Source organism: Sminthopsis crassicaudata, chromosome 2 (assembly GCF_048593235.1).
Source record: "Sminthopsis crassicaudata isolate SCR6 chromosome 2, ASM4859323v1, whole genome shotgun sequence".
NCBI lineage: Eukaryota > Metazoa > Chordata > Mammalia > Dasyuromorphia > Dasyuridae > Sminthopsis > Sminthopsis crassicaudata.
The window spans coordinates 78,840,112-78,864,185 of record NC_133618.1 but is presented as its reverse complement, the minus strand read 5'-3'; the positions used below and the strand labels follow the sequence as shown (position 1 = coordinate 78,864,185).

At 33.6% G+C, this 24,074-nt stretch overlaps 1 protein-coding gene across 4 annotated transcripts in view; it reads left to right on the top strand.

Moving 5' to 3' along the window:
- The window catches only part of ATL2 (atlastin GTPase 2), a 66,754-nt gene extending 43,906 nt beyond the window's left edge, over positions 1 to 22,848 (top strand). For 3 of the 4 annotated variants that reach the window (XM_074286617.1, XM_074286619.1, XM_074286618.1), the window contains exons 3-13: positions 4,100 to 4,234; positions 5,101 to 5,205; positions 9,170 to 9,220; positions 9,495 to 9,551; positions 11,002 to 11,094; positions 14,898 to 15,036; positions 16,036 to 16,163; positions 17,666 to 17,722; positions 18,953 to 19,024; positions 19,842 to 20,273; positions 22,638 to 22,848. In XM_074286617.1, the coding sequence (XP_074142718.1) occupies positions 4,100 to 4,234; positions 5,101 to 5,205; positions 9,170 to 9,220; positions 9,495 to 9,551; positions 11,002 to 11,094; positions 14,898 to 15,036; positions 16,036 to 16,163; positions 17,666 to 17,722; positions 18,953 to 19,024; positions 19,842 to 20,273; positions 22,638 to 22,757 (1,389 nt within the window). In that variant the 3' untranslated portion in view covers positions 22,758 to 22,848. Of the gene's footprint in view, positions 1 to 4,099; positions 4,235 to 5,100; positions 5,206 to 9,169; positions 9,221 to 9,494; positions 9,552 to 11,001; positions 11,095 to 14,897; positions 15,037 to 16,035; positions 16,164 to 17,665; positions 17,723 to 18,952; positions 19,025 to 19,841; positions 20,274 to 22,009; positions 22,025 to 22,123; positions 22,366 to 22,637 lie in introns of those variants that run through there. The other variant, XM_074286615.1, reaches the window with a different exon arrangement.
- The last annotated feature ends 1,226 nt before the right edge of the window (positions 22,849 to 24,074 follow it).

The window sequence follows — 24,074 nt, the reverse complement described above, 5'->3', positions numbered from 1 at the left end:
ATGAATATATACATACCCATGTATATGTATCTGTATGTGAGATTATCCACTGTGAACCTGGGAATGTCACTTAACCACTTTTTTAGTGCTTGGGCAATTGAAAGACTAAATTGCAGATGACTTGATCTGCTTTGTTAGAGGAGTTCTCTTTACTAAAGAAATCACTGAGTTCTAATTAACCTTGGCTTATTCTTCAAACCCCTCGTTCCCTTCTCCCTATTTTTCCCCCCTTTTCCCCATCCCTTTTCTTTTGACTTAAAGGTAATTTTGATAGAGAAAAAATGGTAGAATATATTCTCAGGTTCAGTGATTGGGGGATGGGTTTGTGCTAGGTACTTCCATGAAAGTGGATTGTTTTTCTATATCTTTTAAATTGAAATAGTTTAAATTTGAGGTTATTATATTGCTTAAATTTTACATGCCTGGTTCAGTGTGATATGTTGGATTCCACACTAAATGTTACTAATCTATGAGGGAGCCTAGGCAAAAGTATAGAATTCTTATTATTTAGGATATAATGTTTCTTGTAAAATATTAATCAATTGGCAGAAGCAAATATTTGAATGATATTATTACTTTTAACTAAGTGCAGTTAAATGGTGCTAGTGGGTGGTAGAGCGCCAGCTCTAGAGTTGGGAGAACCTGAATTCAACTTTGGCCTCAGAAACTTAACACTTCCTAGCTGTGTGATCCTGGACAAGTCACTTGACCCCAATTGCCTTGGTCCCCTTTCTTCCTCTCCTCCAATTTATTACTTTTGAATTAAATGGAGTGGTACATTAGAAAATTCTTTACCATTTATCTCTGAATTTTAATGCTTAGATAAACTTCTATCAGTAATTTAAATTCTTGTAAATAAAAGGCTTTGGTAATGCTTAATTGAAATGAAATTGATTCTTTTTATCTCTTATATAGGTTGTACTGTTTGATTGCTTTTTGTTAACTGTATTTGTGATAAACAATAGAAGGGAAGAAAGCATTCTTGAGCAATTTAAGCTTAAAAGACATATTTGCTATTTAGAAGGCCTCACCCAGTTTGAGTCTTTAAATGGGATAGAATGAATGCAATAATAAAAGTTATTTGCTGGGATTATCAGTATAAATGGGGGTGCCTTTGATTGCATTTGGCTTTGGAGATAAAATACTAGAAAGACCACCAGTTCTTCCCCAATCCAATCTTCTGACTGTCCAAACTAATAGCACACTCACAGAAGAAACACTAAAATAAAAAAAGGCTTTGAATTATATTAATTTAATTTTATATCTGCCACTGTTACAATAGCATTACTGTGACTGTAGCTTTTGAGTTCTATGGGGCAGCTGGGTAGAGTGCTGGGCCTGGAGTCAAGAGGACTCGAGATCAAATCCAGCTTCATATACTTAGTAGCTGTATGTCCTAGGGTAAAAGGGGCGGGGGGAGTCATTTAACCTCTGCTTAATCTCTAGGAGGCATCTAGCTAAATCAGTGAGTAGAGCACTGGGCTTAGAAAATCTAATCTGATATTTATTAGCTGGGTAATCCTGATCCAATAACTTGGCCTCTGCCTCCATCTAGTGCTTCTCAAAGTATGTTCTGGGGTACCCCTGAAGGTGCTGATATAAGTAAGTCATTTAAATATCTAGTATGATAATTATTAATAGGTATAATCTACATAAACAAAACATTATGGGGGGGTTGTCCTTCAATACTTTAAGGAATTTTAAAGGGTCGTCCTGCTATTAGAAAGTTTGATCTTAATCCATCAGAGAAGGAAATGGCAAATCATTCTTAATATTTTTGTCAAGAAAATGCCATGGACAGTATGGTCCAAGAAATCCCCAAAAGTCAGATGTGACTCAATAGCAGCAGTCTTTTGAATGGGAACTACAACAACTGAGGGAGGACTTAAGAAGGACCATGGTGAGTCAAATGATGAGTTTTTGATTTTTCAAAACTGCCTGGAGGACTATTCTTCTTAGTATGAGTAGAGACATTCATAGGTATTTCCACCATCTTTTGGCAGTAACTTTTTTCTGTAGCACCAAGGCTACTCACAAGAGTGAGTGTTGCTCATCTGGAATGTGCTCTTATTCAGGCCTGTGTTGATGGTTTTAGCCAGCTTTAGATCCAGTTCTTGATACTGAAGTGAATTCATTTGTTTTGTTTTGTTTTGATTTGTTATTGAGGTAGCTAGGATATTTTATCTTTTCTTGAAGATCAAAAATATTTCCCATTTGACATAAGTATCTTTGGTTTTATACTGATCTTTTGAGCCTTTATTTTGTGGGTACACACACACACACACACACACATACACATATACACGTTCTATATTTTTGGACTAGAGATTGGTTTTGAGATGATTTAGCTGAATTTTTAAAATTATCAGATATATTTGCAATTTCTAAGATTATGATGGTAAAGTTAAAAACACTTTAAATAGAATTCAGATTGTATGGGATGTCTGACAGTGATATTTATACATGTTAGAGTAGGGAAGAAGAGTTATTCTTGGAGCTACCTTGTGCTTTTAATAATTTTGTATGACTATCCAATTTGGTTTTCATTTGACTATTTTTGAGAATTTCTACCAGAGACTCACATTAAATACCAGACATGAGTTCATTAGATTATTGCATATTGGAATTCTTTTGGAAAGTTCAATTGATGCAGAAAAAGGAAAACCTCTTAATCTATGAATTAATTTTTCCTTACTCTATTATTGGGCACGTTATATGGTTGCTCTAGGTCTTGGTTTTCTTATCTATAAAATGAAGAAATTGGATCTGATCCTGTTTAAGGATCTCTTCTACCTCTTAACTATTACTTTCTGTTCATTTTTAAGTCTGGTGTTTGCAATTAAATTGGTTGTATCTCTGAACAACAAAGATGAGTTTCTTCCTATCCCCTAACCTTTTAAAGAAAGAATACTTACACCTATGATATCTTATTAATCAAAAATATGACCTTTTGCATTACATGTTGTATATTAAATGAGTATGTCATATTCATAGACTGAGAGCTAGAAGAAGCCAACTAGTCAAGCCCCCCTCCCCCAATTTGGCAGATGAAGACCTGAAGATGAAAAATGAATCATTCTACCAGGATCATATAGATCATATTCTACCAGAGATGCCATTAGAGCCCATTTCCTCTGACTAAAAGCCAATGTTTTTTTCATTCAATCTCTCCATCTGTAGATTTGGTTAACAAATAATTTTTGAAATTGTCTGGAAAGCATTGAATTCAACAGATAGACACAAAGATGACTATAAAGCTGTCCATGCCCTTAATGCTAGCATGGAGGTCAGAAAGGTGAAGTATCCAGAGAACTGATGCTCATCCAATGAAATGACAGTTGGAAAACACTATGTTAAAAATGAAAAATGAAATTTTTTTTTTTTTTTGGTAAGGAGGGTATTAAAAAGAATTGAGCCTTCTTGGCCATTCATTTTTTCATCATAAACATCAGTTGAAATTAACTCTGTAAAAGGATAATGATCAACTGTGTAATTGAGGTATGTAGGATTGCTGACTTACACTGTATATTTTTACATTTTATATATATATATATATATATTTTTTTTTTTTTTTTGCTTTTTTCTAGTTTTTTTTTTTTTTTTTTTTGAAATTTGCTTTGCTATCACTTATTGCTATTTATGCTTTTCTCTAGCAACCTTCTCCCCTCCCCCCCTTTCTTTTTCCTTAAGGCCTCTGTAGACTAGGAGACCAGATAACGTATTAGGATTTTTTCTAATGTGAGAATAAGTTTTGGATGAATACTTGAAGGGCTACTTAAGACAATTTTGTATGATTGTCTCAGTGCATGAACTTGCTCATCAAAGGAGACAGGAAGAATAGTTATCAGGGTTGATTTGTTTTCGATTTCTCTCTCTCTTTTTTTTTTTTTTTTTCTTCTAATTTTAGCTGAGGATCCCGGAAGCATTACTTCTATATTGTTTGATTTATAGCACTGTGTAGCTCAACAATTGTTTTAGTAAATGGACCCTATTTTAAAGAAAATTAAGATTCTGTGAAGCTATTCTAGAATAGTTTTCCTGAAAAACAGTATTTGGAATGCTTTGTTTCAATATATTAATTTATATTTGACTTCAACAGAATTCCCCTAGTTGGATTGGTGGAAACAATGAACCATTGACTGGCTTTACGTGGAGAGGCGGATGTGAGAGAGAAACAACAGGCATACAGGTCTGGAATGAAGTGTTTGTAATTGATAGGCCAGATGGAACCAAGGTAAATTTTTATGAAAAATTTTTCCTTTGTTTTTTCTCTCCTTCTACTCCCCTCCCCCCTTCCCATCCATAATAGTTCTCAAAACTCATCTTTTAGTTGAGATAAAGTTTTCTTCATGACAATGATCTTGTCTGAATTTTAAAGTTCAGGTTTGTGATACCAACTAGTCTAGACCATCTCTTCCTTTGTAATCTCTCTGCTCTTTCAAAAAAAAAAAAAAGATTGTAACTAGAGGGCATTTTATCCCATGACAAGAATGCTTTCTTATTCCTTTTTCATTTTTCTGTTCCTTTTTCTTACCCTCTGATTCTGTTGTCTCCTGAAGATCACCTATCAAACTTCTTGGCAGTCAGAAGGGAAAGGGCAAGTTGGGACTACTTGTGTTAGCAAGGGAGGCTTTCTTTTTTGTCAGTTGTGAAATGTGCAGAGAGCCCTGCTGTTACTAGGAAGAAGTGTTCTCTGGCAGGTCTCTCCTTTTCCCTGGTAATCTGGGTTGATACTGTTATTTCTGTTTGCCAGGGACTAGGAGCAGAATTATTGGACAAGGCGTACATTGGGGATGGTCACACTGACTGCTGGGTATTCTAAGTTATGGCAGCTAGCTCAAATCTCACAGTGCCCCTGAGAAAGCTATTAACTGTTATGCAATAAATTCAGAAACTCAGCTTCTTGTCTTGGGCTCATTGCTCTTTGTAACTACTTTGTTGTAAAAAAGTATTGGGCAAACAAAATAGTTAACAAGAATATCTTAAGAATCCCAAATGTAACTCTGCTGACATACAGTGTTGTGAATCTTAAGGAGTCTGTTGCTGCTGGTCAATGCATTTGTTTAATATGCTGCTTTTTTGTTTTTTGGTAATTTCTAGGTTGCTGTACTGCTAATGGACACCCAGGGTGCTTTTGATAGTCAATCAACTATCAAAGATTGTGCAACTGTATTTGCTTTGAGCACTATGACAAGTTCTGTTCAGGTAGGACATGGAAATTATGTAGGATGTGCAAACTAGACATTATTTTCTACATGCATTTTTCTTTAAAAACTGAGAGAGATCTTAAGGCCACATTGTCATATTTTCTCTCTCTCACGTGCACACACACACTCTCTCTCTCACTTCTATTTTCTGTTGTTCTAAAGTCATATGCTACTTTAATTACCTTTTAAGAAGAGGCAGTAAATTATTCATTTTAAATTCTTATTCTTTTCACATAGTACCTGTTTTAATAAAAGGAAAATAGAGGTGGCATGCTATTCTTAATCCAGTCCAACTATAAACTTGCCAGAATTATAAGGTGCACAGTATATTTTTACATGTGTTGGACTAATCAGGAATAAGACATTTTAGTGCTGGAAAACATGGTCATTATCTCAACTAATGGTAAAAAGTACAGAAAAGGATAGATAATTCCAAATTTTGTTCAGACTATAATTTTTGCCTTCTCATTTATCTTTTACTGTAGAATTTAAACCCCTGATTCATTTATTAATAAAAAACATTAACTTTTGTTACTACCAATTTTGTTGATATATATATGTAGATATAATTGTTATTCTGTATCACAAGTTCTTAAGACAGTCTGTCCCTTCTCTCTCTTCTCCCCTTCCTCCCCCCCCCCCCCCCCAGCTTTGCAGTTAGACAAATTCATCAAATGTTTGGCATTTATTTTCTTATGTTTCTTATTGAGTGGGTACTAATCCAAGTTGATAAATGGTTGAAAGATGGACACTGGGGGAAAGGGATCACTTGAAATATTTCACCCCTTAAAATTTTTGAAGCATATTTAAGAAAAGAAAATATGATGCTCTAAAGATAAAAATGTGTCTTTGGCAGCTATTGTGGTTGGTAACACTCTTACTGTGGAAATTTGCATGAAAAGTATCAGGAATATGCATGTCCTTGATGTAGGAGACACTTTAGTATTTTACCAAATTGGGAAATGGCCTTTGTGCCTCAGTTTTATTGGTTTCCTTTCCATTTCTTCTTTTCCATTAAGTCTGTATTAAGTATTCCCTGATTAAATGTGATATTTAGTGCATAGTGTAGAATGAGGAAGCATTTCCTTAAACCAGAAATTCTTAACTTGCCGTCACTGAACTTGTTTAAAAAATGTTTTTTGATAACTACATTTCAGTAGTAATCCTGTGTGTTTTATATATTTAAAAACATTCTGAAAAGGTGTCCATAGGCTTCCTCAGACTGCCAAGGAAGAAGTCCATGATATACAAAAAGATTAAGAACCTCTTCCTTTAACTTCTGTCCTTCCTTTCAGATAAACTGGAGATCCAGTAACATGGAGATGGGGTGGGTTTCGGGGAGAAAGAGATGAATAGTAGAATAATAGATGGTATAGAAAATTCAAATGTTGGGCACGTTATGCTCTGTCCAACTAAGGATTTGTTGGGCTATCTTGGTGCCTGGATTGATTAATTCCCTTGTCTGAATCTATAGGTGAGTTGCCTGGTTGGTCTGTCCTTTATCCTTCTCGTAGAGAAAATTAACTAAATATAAGAAATGAATTCCCAAGACATCTCATAAAGCTGGAGATATTGTAATTGCTAAATGAATGGTATATACAATGAATTAAATTTCTTTAGTTTGCCATTTGATACCCTTTAGCATCTGGTACCACCATGTCTTTCCAGTTTTAATTACTATTGTATATGGTTTATATTCTAGACATCAACTTCTTAAACTATGGGTTGCAACCCAATATGGTGTCTCATACTGAATGTGTGAGTTTTTAAATTATGATTTGTTACCACAAATATTTGATTTGTATACCCATTTTATATACCTGGGGTCATATAAACATTTCTCAGGCAAAAAGACATTGAGTAGAAAAAGTTTAAAAAGCCTTGCTCCAGACAAAGTAAACTCAGTTTTTATAGAAATGAAAGAGAGCACAGCAGAAATGAAATCCAATTGATTTTAGCTGAAGTTAGCAGCTCTTAACCAAGACATATCAACAGATGGAAGAATACAAAGCCTTTCTACCATAAATAGCCTCACATTTATAAAACAGCTTGAAATTTACAAAGTGCATAATCCTAAAGACCCTGCAAAGTAGGCAGTATCGTTATTCCTACATGTGATAAATGTTTGTGGAATTTAAAATATAATCTAACATCTCAAGCTTTTGAAATCATAGCTGCCCTTCTAAGTTCCATTCTTTCTACAAGGCTTCTCTGACTTACATAGTAGCCTTAAAAGTAATTTCTTTCTATATAGCATTTTGTCTGTCCATGCTTATGATGACACCCATTGTATTTTAATAGGTGCTCTGGTTATTTGCGTTTGTGTCTCAAATTGGATTTCTCAAGCATCTCCGATTCATCATGTCCACTCTTCCTCAGCTGTCCTGTTGGAGGCATGCCATCAGCCTTGATACTCAAGCTCCCAGCTTGGGTATTATTCTTCATTCCTCCTCTAAGCTCACTCCCCATATTTAACCTGTTTGGTCTTTCTCACAAGCCTTGTTCAAGTCCTTGTCGCCTCTTCCTGGTGCTCTGTCTTTCTGCTTCAGTCATCTCTTCAATTCCTCCCTCCTTCACACAGACTTCAGTAAACTCCAATGCTAAATAAAAACCCTCCTCTCAACCCTTTGAAACTCTTTGTACTTTCCTCTCTCCTCATTGTTCTCTACTGCTCTGGCCTGTCCCCTCTTTGTATCTGACATGATGTTCCTCATTCTTATCTGCTCTCCCTTTTTACTCTGTCTCTTTGAAGGGAATCCTTGGATTTTTTTTCAAGGCTTAGCTTAAAAGACAGCTTATATAGGAAGTTTTTCCCCATCTGAAAAGTATTAGAGCATTCTGCTCCTAAGATTTTTTTTGTCTTTTTTTGTATCCCCCATACTTGGACTGATTGATTTCTCTTAAATTGTAATTAAATTTTACAAACATTACATGTAGGAATAATGATACTACCTACTTTACACGATCATTTTAGGGAAAGCACTTTGTAAATCTTATACTGCTTTATAGTGTGAGGCTTGTTTGTGGTAGAAATGCCATGTATATCCCAATTCTTTGATAGGTTTTGGAGCTACTAGCTCCTGTTTGGAGGTCATTTCTGCTGTGTTCTCTTTTAATCTTTCCACCCAGCTCAGGGTAACCATATGATCACCTGTTACATCCATTGCTGGGACACGTTCTCCTTTTAAAACTTCCAGTTACTGTTAAACTAGTTTTTTGTGAAATAGTGCCATCTTTGCCATTTTTAAGATCCTCTCTGAATTAATGAAAAAATGCTTATTAAGTTCTTGAAATGTATAAAGTGTTGAGAATACAAATAGAAAAGGGAAAGAATTTCTTCCTTCAAAGAGGTCACATTCTAATGAGAAACAACACTGCAGCTGGAAAGGTCCAGTGTTACTTAGGGGGATGCAGCAGAGCAGATGGTAATGAAGTTTCTTTAAAGATTATTTCCATTGATAACATCATAAGCCCTTTGACTTGCTTTAATTCATGTGAGTGTAGATAATGTTGTAACAATGTGCTGTTTCACCTCCCTAAGGAAATTGGAGAAAGGATCACATTTGGAAGCTTAGCCCTTCCCACATTGTAATGCCCTCCAGATGATCTGTTAACAGGAAACTTCTCAAAAGCACCTGTGGGAAGGATACAAGCACATGAACTACTGAGAGGAGGTTATACTAATCCAAATTGAAGAACTCAACTGATAGGAGGATAGTGTAAAGATTTTAATGTTCTGTTGGTAGTTTGTATCATAGAAATATTTGACTTCTAAAATCAGAAAATGAGTATTATAGAAAAGACCTTTGATATCTTAACTTTGTTGGTTATAACAATAGGTGAAAGCTTAATTTAAGGTGTGGTATAAAAATTATAACTGATATTCCATTTAAAAGTGATAAACTATATACCCTTTGTAAATCTTCTAGTGCTATATAAAGATTTATTGTTTTTCTTAACAGGTTTATAATTTATCTCAGAATATTCAAGAAGATGATCTTCAGCATTTACAAGTATGTATACTTGGAAACTCTTAACTTCTCCCCTTCCTCTCCAAGATAACTCTATAACATTATTGAGTGTTGTGAAGTTATAAACCAGTGTGTTTGGTTCTTTATCAGGATAACCTTTGTTCTATAAACACTGTTAGAAAAATGTTTGATTTCTTTTAATGTTCTGTTTGAGGTATATTTAATTCCTGATTTAAAGAAAATAAATTTAATCAGTGTCACATCCATCCTCTTCCTATTTTCCTGTGTCATTAATTTTAATAGCTTGATTTATTAGTTGTTTACAGAGTATGGAAGACTTGCAATGGAAGAAATCTATCAGAAACCATTTCAGGTAAATTTTTTAAAGTTATTCTATCTCAGCATGAAGTTTTCAAGTTAGCTTCTATCTTCTGGAGAAACAGATTTTAGTAAATTTTGTGAAACTGATAATTGAATTTTTAGCAAATACCACTTAATTCAGATCTTTTTTGGGTGGTCATAAGATTGCCAGGAAGGTAGATAAGGAAGAAGGGAGTCTGGACTGTTTGTTTTCATAATTTTAAGTTTCAAAAAATTGTGCTACTTTTTCTTCTGTATAATTGACTTGAATTTTAATCAAGGGATTTGGTCTTTGATTGATTTTTTTTTAATCAATTAATTAGGCCTAGAGTCTCTGTTTCACTCTTATATTACTACCTTCTATCCCCACTTGACTCTTATATTGAGAAAAGCTCCACTTAATTTCAACTCTGAACTCATTTTTCATGAACACCTTAGGTAACTATAATAAGATTGTAGCTTTTTGGTTTGTGTCAATTGGATCGCTTTTTACTTGTCCCTGTAGCAGGAGTCTAGGATTTGTGAGGCTAAAATTAGATTAAAGGGCTTTTAAATTTTGTTTTCTCTGGAGGAATACTTAGTAATGAAGGGAATGCAAATACTGTATATTGATGTTACAAATTTTTTATGATGATAATGGTCCTTGTTTGATATATTATCTTACTGGGTTTATGCTGACTATATTTTGGAAACTAACTGGCTCGGGTAAAGTTACAGTTTCACATTTGTATGGTTAGAGTTGATGTTATTGCATTGACCTTACATCCAGTATGTTATTTTGGCCTCAATTAATGTTATGTAAGGCAAAAGTAAATTGGACTTTAGTTTTTTGAAATCCTGGTCTTAGCTATGCAATATACTGATTGCATAACCTTGAGCACTGACCACCTTGCCTGTCTAATTTCTCATCTATATAATTAATGAGTTGGACTAAATAATTGTCCAAAATTTCAGCTGCAAGTCAGTTTTACTTAGTTTTTACTTAGCACAGACTTAATATGGTTGGTTTATCTTATTTTTCTGGAATAAGGATTCAGCTAATGTACTTTATTATGATGACATTATGTATTTAATCCCATTGTGGTTTTAAAAAATTAAGTTGCCATTGTACTTTAAGGTGGTGCAAGGACTCTGATAGCATTTAAACTTTCAGTTAGATAATGGTAATGTGTGATAGAAGTAGAAGGCTGTATTACTGAATCATAGGCATGTTACATACACATGCACCTACACACATGTGTATATTATATATGTGTGTATATGTAACAGTGGAGAGAAGGGAGAACAAATAAAAGATAATCAGAAGTAGAGAACTACCATTGTTTCTGGTAAAGATTATTTAAAAGGTTAAGGGAAATGTTGATTGGTTATAGTAGGTAAAGTCATCTTTTGTGTTATAAGATGATCTTTTTTTTTTTCTTTTTTCTTTTTTTTTTTTTGTGTGTGTGTGTGTGTGTGTGTAGACATTAATGTTCTTGATTCGAGATTGGAGTTATCCATATGAGCATTCATATGGCTTGGAAGGAGGAAAACAGTTCCTTGAAAAAAGATTACAGGTAAGCCAAAGTTGGAGAATGAAGAATGAACAATAGTACAAATAGTACAAATGACCCAAAATGCAGAGTATACTTAGAAAGAGGGTAGTCCTCTTCAAAGTAACTAAAAATATAAATAAACTACTTGGGAGTCATCCTAACAAAATGAACTCAATATTATATAGATTATTACCAAATGCTTCTTATGGAAATAAAGAATAACTTAAATAGCTAGGAGAATAAATAAATATTCAATGCTCATGGGTGAGCTATACCAATAAAATTAAAATGAAATTTCTATAAAAGTTACTTTGTAGATTTAATTCTATATCAGTCAGACTTCTGAAGAATACTTGCTAGAGCCACATAAAGCAGTTGAGAGAAGTAATTCATTTTGGACTCCTACTCTATTCTAATCAGTATTAATCAGTTTGATAGAATCATTTCAAAGTTCTGATAAAAGGCCTCAGAGCTGTGAACTGCAGATTCTAAATTCATTTGCATAATTAAAAGTCCTTCACCATTGTTTTGCCTTATGATGATGATCAAGCCAGTTTGACAGAGGTGACAACTACATAAAAAGTTCCCCCAAATATTTGGGGCTATATCAGGTATATCAATCACCAATCACTTGTCCAATAGGAGCAGATGACCATTTTATGACCACGCAGTGCACTGACTGATAGCTTGTACCATTTCCTACTGCCAAATTAAAGAGAATTATGTGGAGATACTCTTCTTCACCCAACTTGTGACCCTGTTGACATATTATTTTGCTTATTCAATGAAATTATTCTGAATTTGATATTCTAGAATGCCTGAATATCTAGTCCTATAAAAATAGACAGCTGTAAAGAAGAGACATCTTAAATTGTGAGGAGATCTGAGGTTCTTTAATAAAGGGCCATTGGCTCAAACCTCTGCCTCAGTTTCTCATTGTAGGTGGGATAATTTTAATTTTCATAATAAAGTGAGAGGAACCAAATATTTTGAACATCAAGGAAAATAATGAAAAAACTTGATCATGAATTAGAAATTGCACAACCATATCTGAGATGGTATAAGGTAGCAATCAGAATCTTTTGGAACTAGTTTAAAAAATGGAAAAGTATATCAGTAGACTAGCCCAAGGAGAAGCAGAAATAATGGAACTTATTAATGCAGTGTTTGATATACTCCCAAATATAAATTACCCAGGAAAGAACTCCCTCTTTGATAAGAACTTCTGGGAAAATTGGAAAACAGTTTGGTAGAAATAAGGCTGAGAAAATTTTGTGTCATACTCTATAACAAATTAAAAATGGGTAGCTCTTACCATAAAATAATTAGAGGAGAGACAAGTCATATATCATTTTCTGCCCTGAGTAAGAGATAAATTCCTTAAACAAGGGATATGGTTGAATTTTGATTACCTGAAATTGAAACAAACAAACAAAATTAATATTTGAAGTTATAATAAGGGAAGCATTTAACTGGAAAAAAATCTTTGTATCAAATGTGTCTGATATTAGGGAGTTTCCAAGATCTTATTCCAATTTGCATCAGAAGTCAGCTATCAAAACTCTAAAAGTTTTGATTTAAGCTACTGAAACTTAGAACAGCATCAAGATTTTGGGAATATGCTGTGTACTTAAGAAAAAAAGCTATGTTTCAGCAGATAAGGTAGTTGAAGGCATGAAGATAATTCTCAAAAGAAACATTCCCAACCACTTTATGAAAATAATTCCACATCACTGATAAGAAAAATGCAATCAAATCAATTGTGATGTGCTTCCTTTCACATCCAAGCAAATTGTATTCCAATCCAAATCCAAAAGGATTTGGAATCATTATGTCTAGGTAATAAAGTATTATTGGTATAGCTGCAGATTGATAAAACCATTCTGGAAAACAGTTTGGAATTATGGCTCAGCTGTCCTTATCCTCTGACCCAAATCTTAACAATAGGCATATACACTAGGGGAGATCATTCACCACTATGTAGAAGGGCTTCATGATACGCTAAAATATTTATAACTGCACAAATTAGATGCCCATTGATTAGGGAATAGTTAAACTGATTTTGTTACATGAGTGTATTGGACTGTTGCTGTTCTGTAAAAAAAATTTTGAATGTGACAGACACCAAAATAACCCTGAAAAGACATGTGTAAACAAGTCCAAGGTAAATGACCAGAAGCAGGAAAAAAGTGTGCATGATGCAACCACAATATAGATGGAAAGAACAACTAACACAAAATTTTTATTAGTTTCCAAAAGAAGAGATGGAAAATACCATGCCTTTATTCCTTGCTGAAGTTGAGGTCTGTTGCTTTGTAAAGCTGCATCAGATCGTTTTGATGTGTTCATTAGTTGTGATACATGTCTCTCTGTCTCTGTCTCAACATTGTGGTAGATGATTATTGGGGTCTGGATGGGAGTAGGAGAGGAATATAGGATAAAAACTAAGAGAAAGAAAAACAACAAAACAGTAGAAATAATTTTAAAAATAACTGGGATTTTAGTTTTCAGAGGAGGAACACCCTGAAAACTATATTTTACGGTCAGTGAATCTTGACTTCAGAGATGATCTGATCATTTGTCTCTTTTACACAAGAAAAAATTGAACATCAATTAAATGGTGATTTACTTGTCCACTGTATTCAGAATTTAGGAAACCAGAATTCAGAATTCGCTGAAATGTAGAATTTCAATCTTCAGTCTGTTAATATGAAGAGTTGAACTTGTTTAGCTAGGAAAAGAGAAGACTGAGGGGGAGGTGACAGCTGTCTTCAAGTATTTGAAGGATAATCATGTAGCTGCCTACAGAAATGGGTTCTCCTTCTTTGAAGTCTTCAAACAGAACCTATGAGTGTGACTAGATGGTTAGAGAGTTCAATGAACTGTGGTTCTGGTCTCTTGATTGCTGGTATTTTTTTTTCCCTACTACACAATGTATGGACCTGCCCCAGTTCTCCATTTAAACATAGAACTAAATTAAAACATTAAAACAAAATGTCTTTGTAAAAACAAATTTTTTCCAAACTCTTCCTCGAGACACTCCTAGGATGGATACGACTTTCCACCTGATAGAGTTGTAGGGAACATAGTGCTAGAGTGCTAAAGGGAAGAGTAGGGCTGGACAAAAGGGGGCAACCTCTTAAGAACTGGGAGGGAGCGGGGAGGGAGGAAGTGGAGAATTAAGCACCTGAAAGCTGGAAGCAGATAGTAGTGAGAGGCAACATACTTGCTGCATGGCATCTCTGAGGTGCTGATGCTTCCGCAGTGGATAGGACTGAGTCTCACTACATGTTATAGTGAAGCTGGTTTTGAGAGACACATTGAATGCTAGGTTTCAAAGCATCAGAGCAGGACAGACCTGTAGCTGTCACAGTATTAGGGAAAGGCCTGGAGACTTCTCTCACTTGGTGGGCCGTGTGGGGAACCCTAATTCAGAGGGGGATGGGATAGAACTTGTAGTAGAGTGATAAATTTAGAAGAGACCTGAGAGGTTGAGTCCAATTGTCTCCTTTTACCATTGAACAAGTGTTAAAGTGATCTAAGTCACCCAAGTATTAACTTGCCCAGCTGGAATAGATCTCAAAACCAGCATTTTTTTCTTCCTCTCTTCTCTTTGAAATTTAAGTGCTCATGCTTACAAAAAAACCCCCAAACAAACTTAATTTTTTAAAAAAGGATTGCCTGTATTAAGTGGAATTTGAAAAGTAACTTTGGTGATTTTCTTAGGATTCCCTAATATTGGTGGCATTTAATTATTTACTTAAAAAGAAAAATTTCCCTGAAGTTTATATCTTTATCTTGTTTTTTTTCTTACTTCATAACAGGTAAAGCAAAACCAACATGAAGAGTTGCAGAATGTAAGGAAGCATATTCATAATTGTTTCTCTAACCTTGGCTGTTTCCTGTTGCCACATCCTGGTCTTAAAGTTGCAACCAATCCAAGTTTTGATGGGAGATTGACTGGTAGGAATTTCTCATTCTTATTCATGTGAAAATACTGTGAAAATACCATTTTTAAAAGCAACATATTACTTGGATTTTATTTCATATGGGCATTTGGATTTGTGAGATCACTAGGATATATGGGATATAAATGCTTTGCTTGCTCATCTTTCTGTTTTGAAGTATTTTTAAAAAGTAGATACCATGCTACTTCTTGTCTCAAGGTTTTTAAGGTTGAATTTTGTTGCAACTATATAAGTGATAACTTTTATATATCAGTTTTTTGCTAGTGGAAAAATTTTGAAAGGTTGGTTGTGAAGATTGTTTACATTTATTTGCAAGGCTCATAGCAGTATATTAAGAAACCTAATATACTAAGAAATTTAGATTTCAGTCTTTTTTGTTGAGAAGATAGTACAGTTTCTTTTTCATGTAGGTTAGTGTAAATAAATGGAGAATAGTTAAATTGAGTATTGAAAAAATTTATTCAGGAGGATGAGAAGAAAAAAAAACCCACAGACATTTACATGAAATAAAAAACACCAACAATTTCTTATCTTATGAGCCACTGACAAAAATGACACTTTTGATTCAAGGGTTATTCTTATTCTATTCATTTAGGACTCATTAAACCGCTTCTGTTTGACAAGCTTGATACTAGAGACCCAGGGTTTAATACACAAAATATTTCCTGTTTTCTGTGAAAATTTATATTGTATTAAGACATCATTTTCTACAAGGGTATAGGGAAATTGTTTATAATATTGAGTCAGATACCTGCTTTCACTAGTTGTATAGTATCTATGACATATAATTAGTTCAGTAAAGGTGATTAATTTTTTTTTTTTTTAATTATGTAATCTAAAAAAAAATCACAGCTTCTTAATGAAGCCATGTAAATGAGACGTGGTTTCTCTACTGCTTTTCCATAATAGAAACCTATTGTAGTTTTATGTCACTGGGGAATGAATCTATTTCATTTGTGACTAATTTAGTGTTGACTAATTCCATCTCTACTAGATATTGATGAAGACTTTAAAAAAGAGCTTCGCAATCTGGTTCCGTTACTGCTTGCCCCTGAAAATTTGGTAGAAAAAGAGATAAGTGGATCCAAAGTGACTTGTAGAGATCTTGTAGAATACTTTAAGGTAGGCATACTTTGTTATATTTAAAACTACTAAAATATAATTTCCTGAATTAGAAGTGTGATAGCTTGCTCATGGGGTACAACATTGTTACATGAAGATGTATTAAGAGAGAACCTGTTCCTAAAGGAAAATTCTTTTGATTTTCATGACTAGAACTTTTAATTGTGATGAATTGGCTTCATTTCATGCAAAGTTTGAAATGGATTTGGTGAGTGTTATTAGATAAAAGCAAGAACTGACATTCATGATACTGTAACTAACTATAATACCTGTTAGGATTGATAATCAGTAATTCCTTATCTCTGGTGATCAGGAAAATTTTCTTTTGGAATCATGATGATTTACTAAATGCAGTTAAAGTATGAATAATGGTAAAGTAACTTTATGGCCAACACTTCACATTTCACTCCAGTTGTTCTTTTCCATCCTTCAGAGTACAACTGCTCAGAAGGAATTAGAATAAGTAATGTAGTGGAATTGTATGGTGTTGTATTAATTATTGTGTTAATTAAAATTTAGATTAGGGATAAAGGGAAATGAAATTTTTTTTTTTTTTTTTTTAAATCCCCAACTCCTTTTCTCTCCTTTTCCTACACTCTTGGTTTAGGTATTATTTCTTTTTAAAACTTGTATTTCTGAATAATTATGCATATGAATTAAGATAGTCTTGATAGTCATTTATGTGAAGAATTGTGTGTGTGGGGGGGTGTAGGTCTGTAGGTGTAGGTAGAAAGAAGGCGTCATAGTGCTCCAAACCTGATCTTTTTCTCCAGCCAAAAATTGGAAATTAACTTCCGTGGGATAGAATATGGCAAAAGATGGTCCATCATATAACCATTTTCTACATAGAATTGTGGGTATATGATTTATTTATAATTGAAAATAGATATGATTTTAAAATTTTTGTCTATCTTTTTTCCCCACATCTATATTTCCTTTTCTTCCCCAACCCCCTTGAGAGCCATGTCTTTTAAGAAATAATTTTTGAAAATTCAATAAAATTAACTAATGTTGAAAAAGCTACCATTTGAAGCATTCTGCACTCTTATTCCTCTTCTCTGCAAAAAAGTAGGAGATAGTTTCTCATATCTTTTATTTGGAGTCGAGCTTGAACACTATAATTCCAAAGCATTCCATTTTGAAAACTTCTATAAGTTTTTCTCCATTTACATTATTGTAATTATTCTATATCGTGTTTTCCAAGGTCTCTAATAAAGCAGATCTAATTTAAGATACATGGAAATGTTTCAGTTCAAATATATCCTATAGTGTTTTAGGTTTATTTTACCTTTTATTTAAATAACTTTTAAAAGGGGGGAGCAGGTTGATATTATGAAAACAGTATATAAGATTTCTCTTTGTTATACTTAGTACAGTTTTCAGGGTGATGAAGATTTTGAATGATTATGTGTATGAATACCCCTTCCCTCTTTATTTTAAATTTTGTTTTGATATTTTTATTCCAGAATTTAACCAGTTAATGAAGATTTATTTGTTTTTAGGCTTATATTAAAATTTATCAAGGAGAAGAGCTTCCACACCCTAAGTCTATGCTTCAGGTACTTTATCTTATTTTGTATATTTGAGGAAGAAAATGAACTTAATGTAGAAAGTTATGTTAAGGATATGAACAAATTTTAAAATATGTGATTACATATTTTTGAAGATAATCTGAAGTCATATTTTGGATGGCAAAATTTGACAATGTTTTGAATAGCTGATTTGTCTTGGCTTAGAAAATAATTTTAACTTAGGCTGAATTCATTTCTTATCATACATTGGTACTAATGGGAAAAAGTACTTTGCTAGAAACTGTATCTGTTATGGGTTGGAAAATAACTTCCTTTCCTTTTAAATACATCAAACTTTTTTGTATGTTAGTTAATGATGGATTAGTATAAAATAAGCATGAAATAACCTCTTTTTTATAAATAATATTAATAATAACATTGCATTTTATTTTCTTTTTCACTAATTTATCTTTTAGAATAAAATATAATTTCTGAAAATGTGATGATCTGAGACTTAGTTTGTAGGAGTCAGAATGTGTTTATACCATTCTCTTAGGTAAATTTTGATAGACTAAGAACTTTTTTTGCTGCTTTGGACAACCTATCAATTTTACAGCATAGCAGGCGCATTCTCTCCCCCCCCCCCCCCCCCCCCCCATGAAATTTATCTTGATGAAGTGGAGTATGTCTTTACTTTTTACATGGATCATGTGGCTTTGTTTTTACTTTTAAATGGACTGAGAGAGAGAAATGTTACTTATTTGTTGAATGGAGATGTTTCATTTTTAACTCTGTTCTGATCACCCAACTTATTTTTGGATGATTTCTAGCTATAATTATTTGGTGTATGCTCAGTACATTTTAAATATTAGTATCATAGGATTTAGATCTGAAAAAACACCAGTCTTCTAGCCCAGCCCTCTCTTTTTAAAAGGAAATTGATTATTCAGGAATTTACAGGTAGCAAGTAACAGTATTGTGCTTTGTGCTGAGAGTTCTATATTTTTTCTTGCTTTTCTTTTAATTCAAGGAAAATATAATTAGGAAAGAATATAGTTATAGTTCTGTTCCCTCCCCTTAGCCTCTCACCCTCAAAATATTTATATAAAGCAAATAGAATAATCTTTGAATCAGACGAATTTTTGGACTCCTTACTCTTGTTCCTCTTGGGAAAATAATTGCATATAATTTCTCATAGCTTATGTTATTAGATTAACAGATATCAAACATGCTCTTATTTAATAGAAGGTGGCATTTTTTTGTTGTTTTTCAAAATAGGCAACAGCTGAAGCTAACAATCTTGCTGCAGTAGCAGGAGCAAGGGACAGCTATAGCAAAAACATGGAGCAGGTTGGTAATTTTATAATTTTGCAATCATTTGTGATGTCAGTTGTTTAAATATAGTCTTTCTGAGTTTGTTATCATACCATATCCTTGTCGCCTTCCTCATTCTCATTCTTGGAAATAAGTTGTTTTTACAAAAGTTATGAGCCTTAAGAGAAGGAAAAGAGGCCCAGTTAGCAAGCCATATATCAGATAAATAGAATTTTTTTGGGTGGTGGTGGTGGGAGGAGAGGTTAAATAACTTGGAAAACTGTTAATTAGTAGCCTGTGATGAATAAGCAAGCTTAAGGCCCATAGTAGTTTCTAAAATCAACTGTAAATTAAGATTCTTTCAGTGGTATATTTGTTACATTTTCGTGATGCATCTTCCTAGCAATTGTCATTGTATCTTCCATTCAGGTATGTCGTTCAGTCTTTATTAAGTGCCTACTACATTCTAGGCACTGGGAATTCAAAGATAAAACCAAGGATAATAGATTTTATCAGTGGAAATGCATGTAGGCAAAGAAGAAATGAAAATGACTGAGACTAATGGAAGTAATTTGTTCTGTGTTTGTATTAGGAATATATTGTAATATCAAAGTTTTGGGGAAGTTTTAAATAGTCTCTACACTTTTTGGAAGGAAAATGACTTAGTGTGTCTGTGTGACTTATAAAGTATAAGCACATTGTTCAGGTAACTCTATTTCTACATTGAGCTGTTAAGCCCTTGGGCCTTGCACAGTTGTGTCTGTCATTGTAATAATTAAAGTTATGTACTGATTTTTTTTTTTAATGTTATTTTTAGAAGGTAGCTCATTGTATTCCCATTTTATTTAAATAGGTATGTGGTGGAGATAAGCCTTACATTGCACCTTCGGATTTAGAAAAAAAACACTTGGATTTCAAGGAGGTGGCTGTCAAACAGTTTTGTTCTGTGAAAAAAATGGGAGGAGATGAGTTCTGCCGTCGTTATCAGGACCAGCTTGAAGCTGAGATTGAAGAAACCTATGCAAATTTTGTAAAGCACAATGATGGCAAAAACATCTTCTATGCTGCTCGCACCCCTGCCACGCTGTTTGCAGTCATGTTTGCTATGTACATAATCTCAGGACTGACTGGCTTCATCGGCCTGAACTCCATAGCTGTCTTGTGTAACCTGATAATGGGTTTAGCACTTACATCCCTTTGTACTTGGGCATATGTTAAATACTCTGGGGAGTTCAGAGAAATTGGAACAATGATTGATCAAATTGCTGAAACACTATGGGAACAGGTTGGTATATATCTTTTAGTTTTTTATTGACTATTCCCTCTCTCCCTCCCCCAATCTTCTTGTTTCCTCCTTCATTATTTGAATAGCTATTCTCTCTCTTGTATCAGATCTCAGCCTCTCTGGGTCTTGGTTTCCCTGTCTGTAAAATGAGTGAGTTGAAGTAGATGATGTCTAAGGTTTCTTTCATCTTTAAATCCCATGAACTGGTAATTGTATTGATGTTCTCTCTGTTGAGTGAATTTATAATCAAGATGTCGATATGTTGCATGGGTTAAAAGTTTTATTTTTTTAAATCATGATTATTATGCAAGCTTGGCCATACCAAAATCAACATCTTTGGAGTAGACACCAAATGCCATTTTTAGTATTGATTATCATAGAGATATAGTCAATTCAACAAAAAATGTTATTCAGTTTAAATGAATGAGGGTGGTTTTGGTGAGTTTTATTTGGAATATGAGAAAGTCCTCAATAGTAACATAATCATGAAAAAGTCCTCAATAATAACATAATCATGAAAATACTTCAAGAAGGAAGACAAATAAGTTTTGTGATCATTACTAATATTTTTGAAAAGTGCTACTTAGCAATATGAGCAAGAAGCAATGCATTGCCATATTCCATAATGTGTATTGAGTAGTGGACATATCTACAACCAAGTGACTAAATTGCGTATGAGGAAGATAAGGTTGACAGACTGACACACTATGAAGAAAAAAGTCTAGAATTCATTGTGTATCAAACCTGAGAAACTGTTAATTTATTAACATATGACATGGGAAGACAAATACACTGGAAGCCAGGAGGATTCATTTCTGGATTTGGATTTTTGGTGTTATTGTAATGGTCAAAATCAAACTTCACCTAACACTAAGGAGTTTGCTAAATTGGAGTGACTATGTGTGAATCTGGCATTTATGTGCTGGTTTTTGCATGTAGTACACAGATATGAAAAATGATGACTTTGGAACATTTGAACAGTATTATCAGATGGAAAAATAAAACTGCTGTCCTTTGTGAACAGTATAGTAGTTATTTTTAGTTTGCATTTCTGTAGCCTAGTGAGATATTGATCAAAAAGCTATAATTCATGTTGAGTCTCTATGGTTTTTCTGCTTTAGAATTTTTTTAAAAAAAATTCATTTTGGAATTGTAATTATGATATCTTAATTCCTTCCCTCCAATTTATCGCATAAAAATGTTTTCTTCTATTTATTGGTAGATTATTGGTAATTCTACAGATTCATTGGTAGATTCTAATCTACCAATAAGACTGGAAGACTTACACACTTAGTCTTTGAAATAATATTATTTATTCATAGTTGATGAAAATTCATGTATGTATAAACTTTAAATCCTGCCCTGTCCTGAAAATTCTCATTTTCTAGCATTTTGGGGATCTTACTAAAGGATTGGTTGGAAGACAAAATTTTCAATTTGTCCTTTGTTTTTGTACTGAGTTTATAATCTCTCCTCATCCTTGTCCTAATTGTCTTTAATTATTTTAAATTATGAGTGTATTTTCATTATGCTTTAAAATAATCTACCTCCTGTGCAGCATTAATTCTATAATTTTAAGTGTCATTAAAACAAAGTCAACTGGATGAAAACAGTCTGTAATATTTAAATAATTTTCATGTTAGTTTGAATTGTGTTGATTACTATTCAGAGGACAAAAGCCCTCTTTGATTGATTTTGTCTAAATTTCTTTGCCTTTCTCTTTTCTTTTGCCTCAGAGGAGTCCCAGGAAGGTGAGAAACCTACCAAGTCTCAAATTTCTTAGTCTTAAAACTCTGTCAACTTCAAATCATTCTGACGTCATTTTCCTAACCAATCACTCCATGTTTTAGGTGTTTTCCAAACTGTTTGAAGTTATTAGACGCCGAATGCTTCATCGTGCTCTCTCATCAGCACAGCGACAGAGACTGTCATCCAACAATAACAAGAAGAAAAATTAGACAGTATTTTTAACTTTTCTGTATATGAAGTGTTCACATTTACACATGTAGGACACTAAGCAGGACCGTCTGGGCCGGTCGGTCTGCATAAAATGCTGTAAACATACCAGATTGATGCTGCATAGAGGGTATGGAATTGCACATACGTCTCATAGGAACTATAAAATGGTTTGAATTCAATGACATACCATATAGGAAGAAAATAATTTCTATTTTTCTTTGTAAAGTGACTAAATACATTATTTCCAGCAGTATTGCTTATTCTTTTGAAACTTTTTAGTTTAGTTTTCCATATTCTTGGTTACTTTGCTCATTACTTTGAATTGAATTTTAAACTATTTTTATATGTAATTTTTTTTTTACCTTATGGCTTTTTGTTTTGTTTTGCACATTTCTCATACCACAGGTATTGAAGCCCCTGGGTGATAAATTGATGGAGGAAAACATAAGGCAGTCTGTAACAAACTCTATCAAAGCAGGCCTGACTGACCAGGTGTCTCATCATGCCCGATTAAAGACAGACTGACAGTTCATCTCCTCTTCAACTCTGCTCTCCCGTCCTTTTTCATGCTTGCTGTACAATGAGAACTCAAAATAAACCAAAGTTTACAATCCACTATAGAAGTAGTTTAGTATAACTGGCTCCACAGATTGTTGCCACAGAGTGTGAAAATTGGTTGTTGGTTTTAAGCATTCTCTTCTTTGCTTGCTTCCAAGACACAAGTTAGTGCCATGGAGACAGAGAGGAGCTTTCTTTTATCACGCACGTTTGTGCCATGTTTAATTCTTAATTTAATCTTCAGTCTCTGGCTTCTTAGAAAAAGTCGTTGTCTGAAAAGGATGTATCAGGGAAATATTTTGAGAAATCTATTAAAGTGAAGTCTTTTAACAGAATGTAAACATACAGTGTCCCATTGATTTTAATTTTTGAAGTAGCTGTGAATCAGAATCAGTTTGAGATGGTAGTGACAACTGGCACCAGGGATGTCTCTTTTGAGCCACGACATTAAGAATATAGATTGCTTTCCTGCCATCAGTACCAGTGTTACACAAAGTGCATGTATCATCAATTCTTCACAGAAATGACAGGATTTCACCTTTGTCACTAAGGAAATGATTTTGGAGTGTACATTTGTCATGCCTTCTTAAATTCCATAGACCTACCCTAAAAGGAGATGCATAACTGGGAAATGGAACTGTCTCTTCTGCAGTTTAGCCTTTGTGTATATAAAATATGCCATTAATTTTATTGGGAGAATTCCAGCCAAAAATGTTGCCTACAGCAATGAGTTAGGATTGTCTGTACAGTGTGTAGCTTTTATTTTCTAAAATCACAGATAGGGCATGTATATGAATTATAAATATATAAATACGATTTTGTATTAAAAGTTTTGTAGTTTATGGCAAAATCTGGTTCTGTAGTAGGCTAAGTATGGTTTATGTAAAGGAATGTTTGTGGCTCATGTAAATGTGTGAATGCATAAACAATTTGAAGTTTTTGATATATTTGTGATATTTACCTGCCTTGAGCACTGCATTTTCACATCACCACCACCCCTTCCTCCCCTTCCCTGGGAATTCAGTGGGAATGTTTGTTGTGAAACTTTTGTCTTCCGTTGCATTTTAAAGTTATTTCCTGTAATTTATTTTAAGTACATAATTAAAAATTGGTTTTTTTGTGTGTTTGTGTATATATATATATGTTTCATATATATATGTATATTTCATGCATATATGTATATATGAAATGAAACTTGTGATTCTTTTTAAAGAAACTCTTCAAATATATATTACACAACACAAACCATGTTTGTTTATACTAAAATGAGCATGAGCAGGAAAT